The sequence below is a fragment of the Spea bombifrons genome, chromosome 1 (assembly GCF_027358695.1).
Source record: "Spea bombifrons isolate aSpeBom1 chromosome 1, aSpeBom1.2.pri, whole genome shotgun sequence".
In the NCBI taxonomy this organism is placed as follows: Eukaryota; Metazoa; Chordata; class Amphibia; order Anura; family Pelobatidae; genus Spea; species Spea bombifrons.
Window position 1 is genome coordinate 44,643,217 of NC_071087.1, and position 16,709 is coordinate 44,659,925.

The 16,709-nt window shown below is 37.9% G+C and overlaps 1 protein-coding gene across 9 annotated transcripts in view; it reads right to left on the reverse strand.

The window, feature by feature from the left end:
• The window catches only part of ANK2 (ankyrin 2), a 210,166-nt gene that overhangs the window by 142,660 nt on the left and 50,797 nt on the right, over positions 1 to 16,709 (reverse strand). For 4 of the 9 annotated variants that reach the window (XM_053461487.1, XM_053461481.1, XM_053461482.1 and 1 more), the window contains exon 1: positions 2,376 to 2,568. The exons of 1 other annotated variant lie outside the window; for it this stretch is intronic. In XM_053461487.1, the coding sequence (XP_053317462.1) occupies positions 2,376 to 2,459 (84 nt within the window). In that variant the 5' untranslated portion in view covers positions 2,460 to 2,568. Of the gene's footprint in view, positions 1 to 2,375; positions 2,569 to 16,709 lie in introns of those variants that run through there. 4 more of the 9 variants (XM_053461470.1, XM_053461480.1, XM_053461479.1 and 1 more) reach the window with 1 other exon arrangement.

Genomic DNA, 16,709 nt, shown 5'->3' on the forward strand with positions numbered 1-16,709 from the left:
CCATATTAAGCACAGCCTAACCCTGTTGTATTATTGAAAACATAAATCCAATACATATATCCCTGGTGTACCATCATGACAGTAAGAAGATGTCTTGTGGGCGGCCTCGTGGAACTAACATCGGCTTTTAAGGGTCCCTCCTGGAGTGCTTGTAGTGGAAGGAGGGAATACTGAAGATGTGTAAGAAGGGCACAGAGAACCAATGTTGACAGTAACTTGTCAAGATAAAACATAGTGGTTAAAATGAACTAATTGGAGCAATGGTTTAGTGTTACATTTATAACATATTTTGATACATATCAAAAGTAAGCTAGAAGCCTAAAGAATTTTAAAAATAGTTTACATTCTTCATCAAAGTCTCCAGACATTTACAACAGATTCTGTGTCCCACTTATTTTTTCTACTCATTCATCAAGCCGTTGCAAGCAGTGTACGATCAGACATTATGTGACGTACTCTGGACTTTAAGGTCACTGGTCTTACATTGTATCATCTCATGTAGAAATTCATAAAGAAGCAACATATTTATGCAGTTTTCAAAAAAAAAAGTACTCATAATCTGTCATTACTTGCTGAAAACAGTTTACCTGGTACAATCGATGGCCACATAAATAGTGGTGAGGTTTACAATAAAGCCCTTTTTTCTCTAAGCTACACCAAGAAGCTGTATTAGAAATCACTTTCCATAAATTGTATAAGAATCCAGCAACGCGTCTTAGAGACATGAGAGCAAACTCCTCCATCAATCATTGACACGCATTACTAAATCCCCTTTGATTATCTAATTAGCAGGAACGTGTGCTTCAGAATAATGCCCTGCTGACTATGGAGCAGACAGCACTTATTATCACATTATTCTCATCTGTGAACCCAGATAAACAATACATACTAATTATTTTACAGTACGACAGATAGACACAAATGTTTGTGTTTAAATTGGGCAAAGTTTCAAGTGTCATCAGCTATACAAGTGCAAACTTAGGGACAGTTTAATGCCCCTGGCAGGCCCGCACACAAAGAATACCTATTAAGGTACTTTGTAAGTACTATAATAAACATTCTTTACCTGTCCAAAGAACAAACCTGCTGATAATTCATTCAGCTCCAGCACTTACCCTCATGGGATGCATTCGGCCAAATGCATTTCTTGCAATGTAAATAGTTGGGGGGGGGGGGTCTGATTAATCCATCTATGCATTTGCATGGGGAAACATTTGAATCTAGATGCCCAGTTATCATCCGCATTAAACTGCATATGGTGGCTGGAGTGTCGCTCAGCCAGCAGAAAATAATTTCCAGCTTTGTGTTGTTAGTCAAATTGAAATGTCAGTTGCTAAGACCCTGAACGCTTGCTTGCATACGTCACTAAACAACGAGAAATCACTTTATTCTTGTACTTTAAGTGATTGTTACTGTGTTATCTGCTAATGGTCACGGCTAATCTTAACATGGCATTGCTAATTAATAATAAACAACGGAGCAATTCACTGTAGTAATAGCAGCTTTACAGATAACAAAATCAATATCGCTCACAATATAGAGTCTAAATCTGGATACTCTCAATGTATCCGGTAACTAGCAGCGTATTGAAGCACAGCGAGTATGTATACCTGGATGGTCGGACTATAAACCGGAATATCACTGAATGCTTCTCAATGGACACTCAGCTCAAGTACGCTGTCTGCCTCTGTGATGTTACAGCCCAAAGACAGACGGTATGATAACTAGGTGTGGCCGCAACAAATGGATATATTATAGATTATCAAATTCCTCATTATAGCCAAAACATAGTCGTACTAAACAAATTTAAGCTGTACTGCGTTTATGAATCCTTTTTCCAAAAAACATTTTCTACAAGAAAAATTAACCTTTCCCATTTCATGAGACGTCACAAACATTCTTCACGTACAGTTACTTTACATGACCATTTTACATTAAGATAAATAATAATAATGTTTTTCTGTCCCCTATAATAAAAACACGACAAAGGGCCACCCGGAATTCACAGGATAAAAAAAAAATGAAAATTAAAATACAAAACTGTAAGTTTGTCACCAGCGAGGTGTACGTAACACCCAGCTAAGCTCTTCATATCCGTTTCTATCGAGCAAAACATAACTACACATTAAAACAAAGGTGCACTTAAACAAAAAGCATCCACTTGAAGGTGTTAAGTTACACCGATTAGCTTTGGCTACAGCTAAGAGCAAGGTGGATCTGCTAACATCTGTCAGTGTTCAATCTGTTCTTCCTCCCCACATGGAGCTCACAGCGTGAGTAGGGGAGCTGAATCCTGGAACAGTCACGCCTAAGAAATTGTTCTTCCTGCATCCCTAGACCTTAAGAAGTATGCTTCCCCAAGCCAAAGATGTTACCTTTTTGGGTCTCTTCTTCCTGATGTTGGCCCCGTTATACCTCTCCCCTCCATCAGTTTTCTGAGCCGTTTCTTCGTTCATCATTACAGATAGCCTCTCCAGCGAAGAGCTCTGCCATTAAAGTCTCTCCACAACACGGAGCGACTGTGTCACTGGCTCCAATGGAGGAGAATGGGGAGGGGGGGGTGGCGAGAAGGAGGAGAAGCAGTGTGACGTTACCATGGCAGCGGCTGCCACAAATGTTTATCTGCCTGCATTGTTAAATCTGATTCCACCAATTACCAACAGGATCTTTTCCCTTCACAAAGGAGGCAAGCACAGTGCTAAGCCGAGCAACGCCAATGACTGACCACTTGCAGATGCTTTCTAAAATTTAAGCTGAAAAGTGCAATCCATATCATCAAATTTCTTTAGGCAAATCCTTTTTAATCTGGATGAATGTAATCTGTTAGAGTGCCTTGGCAATGAACAGAACATATTCGCTGTACCTTCTTTCAATAAACATGTTACTTATCAGGGTCATAATGCCACTTTTTATTTTTGATCTATACATTTGCATCACTGTACACTTACTAAGTAACTATTACCAAGATACATCCTATAATGCATGCGACAATTGATATTAGTGATCTGATTCTTGGTATCAACACCATCCCTTTTTTTTTCTTTAATTCTCTAGGTGGCTAAACAAGGCTCTTAAACCCCCTACAACATTTTTAAGCATTTTTTTTCTTTAAAAATTGCTAAACACACACCCCGACCCTAATCTGCTAACCAGTAAGGATATCCCTACAATGATAGGTAAAATTAATTGGTGATTTTGCACAGAATTCTAACAATCATTTTACTGTATGGTAGAATCTATTTATGTATAATGCTTTTCCTGCCGAAAGCCCAAAGTAACGGTAAAGGTTACAGCTGCATACATTAGGTTGTTTATGTGAAATGGTGGGGAGAGTATTTTTATCCAGAAATACCCCCTCCCCGTATGTTAGAATACCCAGAATGCATCCATGAGATCCCCCACCTGATTCCGCTGACCTAGGTTACAAGCACTCTCTCTAGGGAGAAATCTTCCCAGATATACCGATCAGAGTAGTGGATGCTGTTTTTTAACTCCCAGTGCTTTTTCAGCAATTACACAGAAATCAACGTAAAAAAAAACATGACTTTTTAGCTCATAGGAATCTTGTTATTGAACGGTTGCTAACATTTAATAACTGCATTAAATTTGAATAACAGATTGTGTCTATGTCACAAGAAGAATCTCTGGAATATTGTTAGCTGGAGTGGGGATAAAAAGGTGTTACCTAAACAAATACGTGTGAAATGCAGATCACACTAATACGCACATGGGTTCTTGGTCTGTGAAAACCTTAACAAACATTTATTTTTAAAAAATCAGAGCACGTGTGTGTATGTATATAATATGGTGTCAGAGTCAGTGTGTATAGTAATATGTATAGTGCTGGAGTCAGTGTGTGTATATGTATAATATAGTGTTAGAGTTAGTGTGTACGTGTGTGTACAGTATGTGTAGTGTCGGAGGCAGACTGAGTGTGTGTTTATACTGTATAGTGAGTGTTTATGTGTCTATATATGTATAGTGCCAGAATTCTGTGTGTATGTGTGCATAGTGTTAAAGTGTGTATTTCAATATATATATATATATATATATATATATATATATATATATAGTGTAAGCTAGTGCGTGTGTATGTTGTTGGATAGTATGTGCATGTGTATATGAGTGTGGTGTTTTGGTGTGTATGTGACAGTTTGGCATTAGCATAAGCGTGTATGATAGCATATAGTGTTAGAGTGTGTGTATAAGCATTTGGTGTTAGCGTGTGTACACATGAGTACAGAATGTTAGTGTGTGTGTGTTACTGTAGGGTGCTAGTGTTTGTGAGCTTAAGATGTTAGAATGGTTGTTACTGTATGGTGTTAGAGCGTGTAAGTGTAAGTGTAATGGTTAAACATTCAAGCTTGAGTCTATATGGTGTAAAATACCCTTGAAGGGGTTAACTGAAGTACTGTACAAAGTGGTGCAGGACTAATGAAAGGTGTGTTTTAGGTGTGTTTTATGTCACATTGTCCCAATAAACATCATTTAACTGCAGACCAGGGAGTAATAAATGAAAAATAAAATTATTGGGTGAGAAAATAAAGTAGTCTGGCTCCTAGGTCCAAACCAAAACTGTGGAACTCTGAACTACTCTCCCTCCATTACAAGTATAACTTTGGTGCACAATGGTCAGTTGTTCTAGGAAACGCCAAGGAGGATTAACTATATGGCACCAGATGTTACTGATTAGAGCCGCTGGCAAAGAAGAGTTTGCTGTAAACATTGCAGGGCAACGCATAGCATGATGTGAAAGAAAGGAACAGGTAAAACATAACGTGTTCCTCTATAAAAGTGCACAGCTTGACTATTTGTGGTCCAAGAGTATGCATATTAACACAACAGATTAGTGGTGAGCATTCCATCAAAAGTACCAGTGGCAGGGTGCCCAGGACAACTTTCCATACGTTGTATCAGATTTACTTTGATATAATTCCCACTTATTATGTTTTGCTCCATACCTTTTATATACATATTTTAACCTTTATGACTTTACTTCCATATCTTTTGAAAGCTGTAAGAACGTTGGGCCCTGGTTTGTTTTCCCACTTAATGTCCTATATCATGTTAATCTAGTCTTTCTCCAGCCTGTAGCTTCACACATCAATTCCGTTTCCCATTTCGGCACCTAACCTCTCACACCAGAACGCACCTTGTCTATATTGTGTTTGGTATATAATAAAAACGCTGTCCGGAAGGGTGTTAAGTGATTTACCAAGCAAATTGTAAACACCAAAGTGTTCCCCGCAATCTCTTTGCACTACAGCAAGGGGAGGGCTGACTGTGAACATCACTTCCCACGTACCATTTAAATATAGGTTTCCGAGACTGTTACTGCAATAATGGAGGCTTTAAGTCGAATGAGCTCTACGTGCATAATAGGTCTCAACAACCTACACTATATTAAACACAGTTTCAGCACGCATTTAAATGGGGGCTAATAAAATAATGCAGCAGGTTATGTAACATAACAGCCACTTATACACAAAGGTGTCTAACCATGAACCTACAAACTGATTTTCCTATTATTTTAATGATATTTTTTAATGAAATTAAAATAATGAATGATTTTAATTATTTCCTGAGGACATAGAGTATGCTGAAAAATAGCCAACCACAGTGTACTATGCAAACATGTACATGTCAAACAATTCCTGTTTACAAAAGGCTGCGTATTCACTAAAAAGCTGGTCGGACCTTCAGTTTAGACCAAATATTTCTACAATTTAGCATAAAAAAGCGTAAGCTACTGGTAGTATTAATTAGTTTAGCTAAAAGCTTTTACACATATGTTCCCTTTGTAGAAGTAGAAACATATCTGGAATAAGCATTCTAGATATACATAATAACTGGACTAAATTATTATTTCATTAAAATAAACAAGCAGATGAAACCAATTTGCACTTCCATTTGTCGATATTCGAGTAGAAAACAGTGTTGCCAATGTCTCTCCATTAAGCCCTGTCTCACGCCAAGAACTCCTTATCTAAAGTCTGTTGGAGCTCCGTCTGCTATCTCTAGAAACCCACACCATCTAATCCGGCAACTGGCCGCATCTTCAAAGACAGGGGCACTGAAGACTGCAGTAGAAAAGGAGATGAAATGAGGCATGACTTTGATATCAGACGCTGAAGTATTTGATAAGACATTTGAATACCCAGTGTTATTAAAGCATGGCAAACACATTAATCTCACTTACTATTCTGTTAATTGCAGAAGTTCCTGCTGCTTGATGATAATATGTTGGCAAGAAATCGGAATTATGCTTATCTAACCTATCAACAGAATCTTTCTGGTCTGTCTTTTGCAGCATAATATTATAAATACAGTGTGTGTGTATATATATATATATATATATATATATATATATATATATATATGCAAAAGAAATGGTCATTGCAGTATGTGGTTGCACCTTTTTTATTAAACAAACCTCTCATTTTAAACAAACCTCTCATTTTTGTATCAGACAGTGTTTCTAGATGTTTAGTGCAGTCTGTCTGGCTATGAATAATAACTTGGAGACCCAATGTAGCCCCCTGTTATAGTTTTTCATGTGCAATGTCAACAGGAGGGATCACTGTGGGACACAGAGGGGTACAACTGGGTTGAGCGGCCCGCTAGGGGAAAGTCCTGGGAACCATTTTAATTAAAGCAAATTGTAATTGTGGTTTCTTGAAACTGTACACCCTCTGTAGAAAGTTTTCCATTTTAAGTTTAAAAAACTTAATAAGTTAAATGAGTTATGAGAACCACTGAATTTCTCCATTCCTGTTCATTTTATTATGTCATCTTTGCTGCGAGAGTATTTGTAGGGTTTTGTCACAGTGTGAGAACACTATTCGAAGTTTGCATATTGCAGTTCCATCTTTGTGGAAATGTAAAGGTTTCATAAAGGGACAGGGCTAGCCATGATTAATGATGGGGGTAGCCATGATTAATGGTGGGGGTAGCCATGATTAATGGTGGGGCTAGCCTCAAGATACCCTTTCATGCCCAGGAAAATAAACAACTAACCTGAGGACCTAGGGAAAGAGGGCTTCACCCAGAGCCTCCAGATCAAACCTGAAGAGTTTCCAGCTATGTTTATTCCCAGTATGTGGAACATTAGTTAGCTATTCCAAGTTTTTGTTTGTTATGGGAGCTGTCAAGTTATTACTTGACCAAGTGAAAAAAAACTTATACTCCAGTCGGTGATCACTAAAGGCACACAAACCGCTCCATCAAAAACCTTAAAATCATAGGGAACGTCAAAGATTCCCAGGAGAGAGAAAGATGTGGTGATTAGCCATTTATGTACCAAAGTCTTTGGACTAAAAATGGTCACAGTATTTCTATCACATTACATTTCAAACTTATTTCTTTATTTTCATTTTTGTTTTCTTTTTTGATGCTTACACGCAAGTCGCTTCTTTAACAATGTTTCCTTATATCATCCTCTTACTGCCCTATATAAATATGCAGTATAAATTATATAGTACTACAGTGCCTCACAAGTAAATATTGCAAGTCTAAGACTTGCACTTAAAACAAAACAATATTCTTCAAAGAGCAAAGCTATGCTCTGCTACCAGAACCATTCTATTAAATTTCATGTAACCGAGAATAAGGAATATTGAGCAGTATTATCTTAGCTAGTTTATTCTCTACTGACTCAGGCAGTCTTACTGCCAACTCTGTGAAAGCTTTAGGGGGGAACATCAGCCTTTTCATTATTTATTAATAAGAGAAATAGTGCCGAGCTCTAGTTAATCCATTAAAAAGCTAAAGTCCAATATATGTAGAAATAGCCAAAATGAAAAGATGGAACTTGATAGTGAATACAAAGAGCTCTGTATTAGAGGAATGGATTGGGAGGCGATCGGGCGCGGGCGGTCTTGCTGGGGTTGCGGGCGGTCGGGCACTGTACCTGCAGGTCCTGGTAATCCCGCACAGTCCCACAAGGCTGCCTTCGAGCTGCTCCCTTACAGTCTCTTCTCTTGCTCCGCCCAGGAAGAAAGAAGTGACGTCACTTCCCGTGACTCCGCTGTGTTCCTGGGCGAAGCAAGAGAAGAGATGCTGTGAGGGAGCAACTCGAGGGCAGCCTTGCGGGACTGCACGGGAAATCTGCAGTTCTGGTAAGGAGGTGGGCGTGATTGGGCACACATGTTGCGGGAGTGGGCAGGAGTAGGACACCCACATTGCAGGAGCGGGCGGGATTGGACAAAAAATCAGCGGGAGCGGGATTAAAAAAGCAGTCCCGCGCAGGGCTCTACTCTGTATTTCATACTCATCACCCAAGAACATTAATGCATAGCCAATTAGATAGATTGAAAAATCTATAAATGATAGATAGATCAAACAGACTGAATAATATGTTGCCCAATATGGAATTACATCCCACCATAAGACAAACTTGCAGGAAACCAAACACCTTACCTACAGACACGAGTGAACCCAGGTTTTGACATAAATGGCCCACAAATCTCTATAGTTCATACAAATATTCCTAACTAGTTGATGCATGTTTACAGTTCACGAGGATTAAGTAACCTAAATTTTACATTTTGCACCTCATTTTTACAGCCTCTAAAACTTGAACACGATTTCCTTTTAAAATGATGTTGTTACTGAGTATAAAAGAATACTGTAGGTATGGTTTTCTATCCACGTTGGCGCATGTTGTTAAAAAACCCAGAGGTTAGATTACTACTGATTCAGATGCAGGAGCACAAAGTGTTCCAACAAACGTTTTAATTCAATACATAATCACATCCGAGCCACAAAATACATTTGCAAAAAAAACTATTCTTTTAAGAATGCTTGTCAGTACCTGCGGTGTCAAGAACTGGTTGTCTTACCACCCAGACATAAGGTGTTGCCCTATTTCAGGAACACAATAATTACCTATTCCATCACAAGCCATATGGCTATTACTATAGCAACCAGCCTCCCTTGGTGTGGACAATTTGTGACTTGGCATATTCTCCAAGGCTTATCATACAAAACTGAGAAAAGCCTGGTAAGGAAAACATCACAAAAGGCCAAGGTCACAAGTTAATACCTGGCAGTGAATGCGTGAGAGAAGAACAAAGAAATATACAATTCCATTGACCTAAAATATTACTTAATATATAAACAGAATTTTCAACAGGCACATTATGGTGTGTAGCTTCGAAATGGGAAATAGGGCGGTTTGTAGCACCCCTCGTAAGGGAGATTATAAAGTAGGCCAACTTGCTGTCCCAGGGTTTTTAGGGGAAGGTCAACTGAACTTTTGTTCCTGAACTGTGTTTAGTCAGGGGAATTTAGTCAAGGGAAATATTCCCCCCTTTTTAAAATGCAAGTAGAAGACAAAACAAAATGTGAAAAAGTATTTAACACACCAATGATGTTAGGATGTACAAATGACAGCATAATGTTGCCCCTGTCAGGATTCGGCATTGCTCTCTACTGACTGATGACATCATAGGACGTACAGTGTGATTACAAGTGATAGCCCCATAAAGAACCCAAAGGGATCTCTAAAAAAAAAAAAAAGTGTAAAAAGTAATAAATAAATAAATTATAATAATAATGCCAATGAAATTCCAGATAATTAAGTCTCAGTGGAAAATGCTGAGCGCTGCAGGGAATTCCTCCAATTAGGGGAAATATGTTAAAAAAAAAAAACAACTGAAAAAGCTTAAGTGGCGGTGCATGGTAACTCTGGCAAAAAGCATATTCTTTTCTCACCTTTATCATTTTATAGCCTCCTAGAAAATAAACAAGTTCTTTAAATCCTAGTTTGGAAGTGCCCCCTCGAAGGATGTTGATGAATTGTGAGACATGAGTTGCTTTTCATTAAGGAATGCGTCACAATGCGGAGGCTGCTTCAGGTTAAGGAGTTTATGTACTACCATGTAGTTTACCTTGCCCACTAAGCTGACACATCTTAACAATTAATAGTTAACAGATAAAATATTTCATAATGAATCATACTATTTTGTAAAATGATGACACTACTTTTGTGTAGGCAAAAAATGTATATAAAATATAATAATGCTCAGAGGGTGATACAACATAGAATTTGACAGTAGATAAGAACCATTAAGCCCATCTAGAATGCAACATAAGGTTTTCTATACTGCCCGATCATCAACAACATGGAAAAAGATAAGATAAGGGGAAAAAAGGAATGAAAACGTGAGTTAATAAATGGTAAATGTAGACTGGATATGGAGGTTCATTTATCAAGCCATGTGCTGAACTCAACTGAGTAAATGAGATCTAAAAAACAATAACTGTAGATTGTGATCATTCAAGAAAATAAAAATGGTTTAGTAAATATTTCTTATATTCCCAACCATCTTGATCATAAGCAAATGGCACCAAAAAAATTGTTTGCAAATGTTATACATATGTGATAAGTGGGAGCACAAAATAGCATCTTTTGTGTACTTTACCATTTGCAGCTCAATAATAGATGTTTTAGTTGATACTGTGGAAAATGTACAGGGGAACTTGAGCTCCCTCCCATTGTCTAAATATAAGCTGGGTTTGTACCACAGGCAGCTAAAAGAGCCATTGATGCTTTTAACCTTCGTGGCATTAAATCAAAGACACTGTGGTCACATAGATTGACCCCTGCACCCTTTCAACAACAAAGAGATCCTAACTGAAATAAAAGGGTTTATTGTTTCAGCATGATGACAAATCCCACAGTTTTGGAGGTGAGATGAGCTGGCCAGCATGCAGGAAAAAATGCCTGATCCCTACTGTCATGTAGGGATTAGTAACTGTGATGTCACAGGTGCCCCCCACTATAAACCCTGCTCCCCATAAGAAAAGAAAATGTAAAAAAAAAAAACAAATGACACATACATTCAAATGGAAATTAATATATATAAAAAAAGCTGATGAACTTTTGTAAAATACAACATCATCCACAGCCAGCATAATCATAAGGGTGATGGGATTTGTAGCCTTTAAAATGGGTGGATCTGAAGGTCTAAAATTTGAATGCAGTTATTCTTCGTCTTTAGCTAATTAGTGAACTTAACCATTCTTATGGGTGCCTGCAATGTAATATGTGTGCCTACAATGTGATCCCTTGATTGTAAGGTTTTTCTAGGTACACTTGCACGCAGTTTTTTTTTAAGAACTCGGCAGACGTCTTGGAAACCTAACCACAGTTCTTCCATGGATTTAGGTAGCCTCTCTTGCTTCGCCTTCTTCATGTAATCCCAGACTGACTCAGTGGTGTTAAGATCAAGGCTTTATGGGGCTATTCCATCGCTTCCCGGACTCCTTATTTATGCTGAAGATAATTCTCAATGACTATGGTTGTATGTTTGAGGTTGTTGTCAAGCTGCAGAATAAATTTGGGCCCAATCAAATGCCCCCCTGATGGTATTGCATGATGGATCTGCCTGTACTTTGCAGCATTGAGGAGGTCACTAAATCTAACCAAATACCCAACTCCTTTTGCAGAAATGCAGCCCCGAACCTGCGAGGAACCTCTCCATTCTCCAGCCATTCAGCGAGCAACCTGCCTTATGCTACAGCCAAATATTTCAAATGTTGGCTCATGAGTCCAGAATACCTGCTACCATTTTTCTGCACTCCAGTCCCTGTATTTTTGTGAATAGTTGAGTCACTTGACCTTGTTTCTACATCGGAGGTGTGACATTTTGGCCACAAGTCTTCCATGAAGACCACTTCTGACCACACTTTTCCTGACAGTAGATGGGTGTACCAGGGTACCGCCCTTTCCTGCCAATGCAGAGCTGATGGCGCTGCTAGACATCTTCCAATTGTGAAGGGAAGTAAACATGATGTGTCTTTGATCTGCTATACTACGTTTCCTTTGCTGACCACTGCGTCAGTGGTCCTCATTGCAGTTCCTTTGTGCTTCTTCAAAAGAGCTTGGACAGAGCATATGGAAACCCCTTTCAGCCTGGACATCTCTACCTATGAGAGGCCTTGCTGATGCAGTATACCTACCTTGTGTCTTGTTGCTGTGCTCAGTCTTGTAACTCTGTATGACTTTTGACATTAAACTGCATTCAGCAGGCTCACCTTGTTAATAAGTTTGACTTTCTTCACTTAGTTTTATTCCTCCTACACATTTGTTTCTGTTTCAGTTAATGATTGTGTTTCAAAATACATATTCAAATGATGATCCTTAGCACCTGTTCGGTATAATTGTTTAATCATACACCTATATACCTACAAAATCCCTGAATTTGTTCAAGTGTACCTAGAAGAATTGATGCTGTTTTGAACAAAAGTGGTTACACCAAACATCTATTTGATTTATATTTTTTCTGTTCACTCACTTGGTTTGGTAAATAATAATGATAATTAACTATTGTACATGGTTGACCTTAAACTAAGTTTTTATAAATAGTTTAAATTGCCCTGAATAATCTTTCAGGTCAAGTGTAAGGTGTTGTCACCTAAAGCTAATGTAAGCAACACTATGGGAATTAGCTCAGTCTCCTCACAGGAAATATGTGCCTGCACCCCAAAATCTCAATTGGTTATACATTACAACAAACCGTGACAGATCTCCCTATTAAGCGATGAGCCCCTCTAATGCTCTAAGAGGGTTGGAGAGGTCTCCCTTTTAAAAGGCCTAATATGCATTATGAGGATGTCTGCCTAGTCAGCCCAGCCTTCATAGCAATCTTACCCAGTGTTACGCATCCCTCTGAGGTGGAGCGCCTGTATATAATGTTAGGGTGCTGCTCTAGGTCATCCAAAACACATTACAGGTCATATGCAATTTATACATAAATGTACTTGCATATATAGTGTGCAATGCTGCATGCTATTGTTTGCTGTAGTATATCAGTGAAAAGATAATGTTTTATTTTTTTTACATTATGTATTTTATTATCCAGACAATGCTTGAATTATTCCTCCTAATGCTGGCGTGGGTATTTGCCTGTTCATCTGCTATCACTTGGTCATTTCAGTGTGTTTAGCATCACATTGGGAACACTCAGTGGCATAATGTTCAAATGTCATATTTCCATCCCTTTCCTCCAGCTACTTGTTTATGAAATATGAAGCAGCTTGACAACAGTGAAAAGCTTCTGCGGCAGTAAGCCTACTCCATCTTGATAGCCCAAAATTTAAAGAGACAGTACAATCTCCCGGACAGCCTCACTACAAACAATGTATATTAAAGTACTTTAATGTGCACCCTTAAAAAAATAAAACATAGAAAATAAAGCACTTACCTTAGGAAGAAGCTGCAGCTGCACCCCTCTTCCTCCCTGGCCTGACAACCACTGATTGGCTGCTTTTGCATTTGCAAGGTAGACACCATGATAATATGGACTTCTCAGCTATCATGTGCATTAAAGTACATATGATGGCTGGAGTGTCCCTTTAACACTTGCATTGTTGCATATTACGTTACGTTAAAATGTCCTGAATGTCATACGTCCTGATATTTGGCACTGGCTCATCAGCCTGAAGATAACAACTCAAGAACTAGGCATTCATTAGGCTATACACAGCAAACCCAAATTACGAAGCTACACAACCTTCTGGGCCAGATTTCCCACAAGCAGACTAGGCATTTCCCATGGATGCCATGGCATCATGCCATGTTTTATGTGAATCTGAAGTAAAAATATGACCTTGCCTACCTTGCTTGTATACGCATCATTTATTTTTGCTTTTAGACATCATGCCAACAAAATAACTACACAGCGTAATCACAGCATGGTGTTGTGCTAGGATATCATCTGCTATGGCTTCAAATGCTGCCAACTGAAGAATGACAATCATTGCCCTGAATCACTGCCTTGGAGATTTCCGTATCCCTGTGGAGAAAATCCCCGGTGTGTACAAAAAGCAATATCACTACTCCTGCCTTCCATAGTTTTATGGATGACCAACTAATATCTTCTTTTAAAGAAGCAAATAGGCTTTTGTTAACCTATCCTAAACATTAATATGATGAAGCACACAAGACAAAGAACAGATCTAATCTTCTGAGGTTTTCAGCTAGTTGTTCCCTGGTAACTACTGGTAAGAAACATAGATATGCATTGTTCTATAATATGGCTGTTAGGGACAATAGTCTCTTTTTTAAAAAGACCTTCTAGACCTCCTAAACCTTCTCCTAGTCCTAGTTGGCTTAAGTAGTCATTACAGCCCTAAACATGACAATAACGTTTGTAGAAACAGAAGAAAATGCATTGATTAAACTGTGTAAATAACATTTTTTAACTAATATTTAAGTATAAAAACCATAATAGTGTTGCTATTTAACAATTTGAAATGTATAAATTACACATTACAAGTAAATTCATCAATAAAATCACTTTATTAAATCTACTCTCAAACACATCTTTCCAACAAGACTGGAACATTTATCGGGGATAATTGGTTTTCTAGTGCAGAGGAATTTTTCCTTACACTATTACAATATAACTTCACACTGTCCTTAACATTACAGATTTGTAATAAATCAAGGGCAGGGCCCTCTTCATCTTTTTATTTTTATAAGTTAAATTTTTGTGTGTGATGTGTTACTTGTTATGTCTTGTTTATCATTGTATAGCACTGTATAATTTGATACACCATACAAAACAAATAATAATAATTAAAAATGTCAAATTCTTGGTTGGGCTAGTATTAGCTAGGTTGGCATTTATGGCCTGAGCCGCTTTGTCATTGGTGGCCCTGACGACTTCACCACCCTACTACCTGTCAAATTCTTACATGCATTATGTGTTTATTACTGCTAAATTAAAATTATTATATTCGTAGTTCAGACTAGCTTCAAATGATAAAGATATCAGCTGTGCATCACCTCTTACATCTAGCTGAATAAAAATAACTTTTCTTGTATCATTCACAGAATATCTGAGATCCTGTGACAGAACTTTGCTAAACTCTACGAATAATTTCATGCCTGAACAAAATACGTCAAGTATTTTTCTTGTAGCCTAAGAGGAACATAATCCTTTTTGTCGACTAAGCTCTGAATAATCGATCCATTTTATGGGGAAAAAAAGATCTATAACACCCTCCAACTACACAGCTCCAGTTTCTTCCTGCATGAGCTCAAGTAGGCACCTTGTCTCCCCTGAGATCAGGCAGCAAAACAAAACCGTTTCACAAGCTTTTAACTGATACCGAAGTAAGATTGAAACTCTTATTTTCCTGTGACCAGGATTATTTTTTATAAAATGAATTGTAAAATGTTCTATTCCGAATTGTAGTTAACAAGGTATGTTGTATCAATTGGCATATCTTTATTGCATCCATTAACGGCATCATCATTATTAGTTTATTTTTTGTTATAAAATGTTATAAACTGTATATATACACTATATACACTACTGTTCAAAAGTTTGGGGTCACTTTTCATGGAAAACAAGGACATTTCTAGCTGTGTAACATAATTTGCAGAAGAGTTTTCTGCACTGTATTTCTGATCCAGTTGATGTAGTTTTTATGGAAAGAATTGCTTTTCTGTGAAAAACAAGGACATCTCTAACTGATCCCAAACTTTTGAACAGTAGTGCATATATTATTTGTCATATAAAGTCTCATAAACTGTAACGTTATCATTTATTTTTATGTTTTACATGAGTAATCACACACACACAATCCTCTGCTATTTATGAAGTTAATTCTCGCTACCTGGAAGCCTCTCAGAGATCAAAATATGGCAACGATTGTGCCACACATGAAGCAGTGTGCAAAGTAATCTTGTAAATATGTATTGCGCAAACTGCACTACACATCCTTACCTATTGCCTCAAAAATTGCGAACTAAATATTCGTAACTATTTGCGCCAGTTCTCTGGCTTCATGGATACCTGTTTCTAATGCTAGCTCAGGCTAGTGCTGTCTATTGGTGTCCAAAGTCCAGCTAGAAAAGGTGATACTCAACTACAGCTAACCATGGATTTACTACATGTAAATAACACGGGGACACCTATGCAAATATTTTGCTGTTCTTTTTCTTCAAGCAAAAATGACCTAATTAGCACAAATTGCTAGGTACCCTACTGACAACCTACTGATAACTACGCTACATAAAGTAAAAAAAAAAAACGTTCTCTAAGTTCTCCTTAGAGTGCCAAGCTATACTACAGAGCAAGGCCATGGGCACACAGCATTGGTATTAAACATTTAGACTTCTGGGAGGAAAAGGTGTGGGGGGTCAGGCTTCAATGGGTTCAAAACCTAAAGCAGAGTTTCTCAATGTCAACCATCAAGTACGCGCAAAGGGACTAATTCTCAGGATAGCATTGACTGCTCGCCGGTGAACTAATTGGCGTCTGTCTCGTAGACATAGTGATTATAGAGGCACCTGTGTTCATGTGAGAGCAGAAAACCTAATGGGCATGTGGGTCCAACCCATTTCTCTCGACACAAGAACCTTCTCTGTTGCCAGGTAACAAAGTGCACTTTTACACTTGAATTCAAATTTCAACAGTGTTTGAGAACGAATAATAAACCAAGGACAGAAATGTGATTTACTGAGAAATGTTCCAAATAATTACGAATTTTATAGAGGTGAACAAGTACTAACAAAATCCTTCTTTTTTAAAATTATTCCAATGTTCTTTTGTACTTGATTATAAATGTGCACAATATTAGCAGACTGTATAAATCATCAAAGTGGATAGTGGACGCAAATATAACATTTTATATATCGGTATTGTTTAATGTATAATCTAGAGAAAGATGATAAGGTATGCTTTAGACAGGAG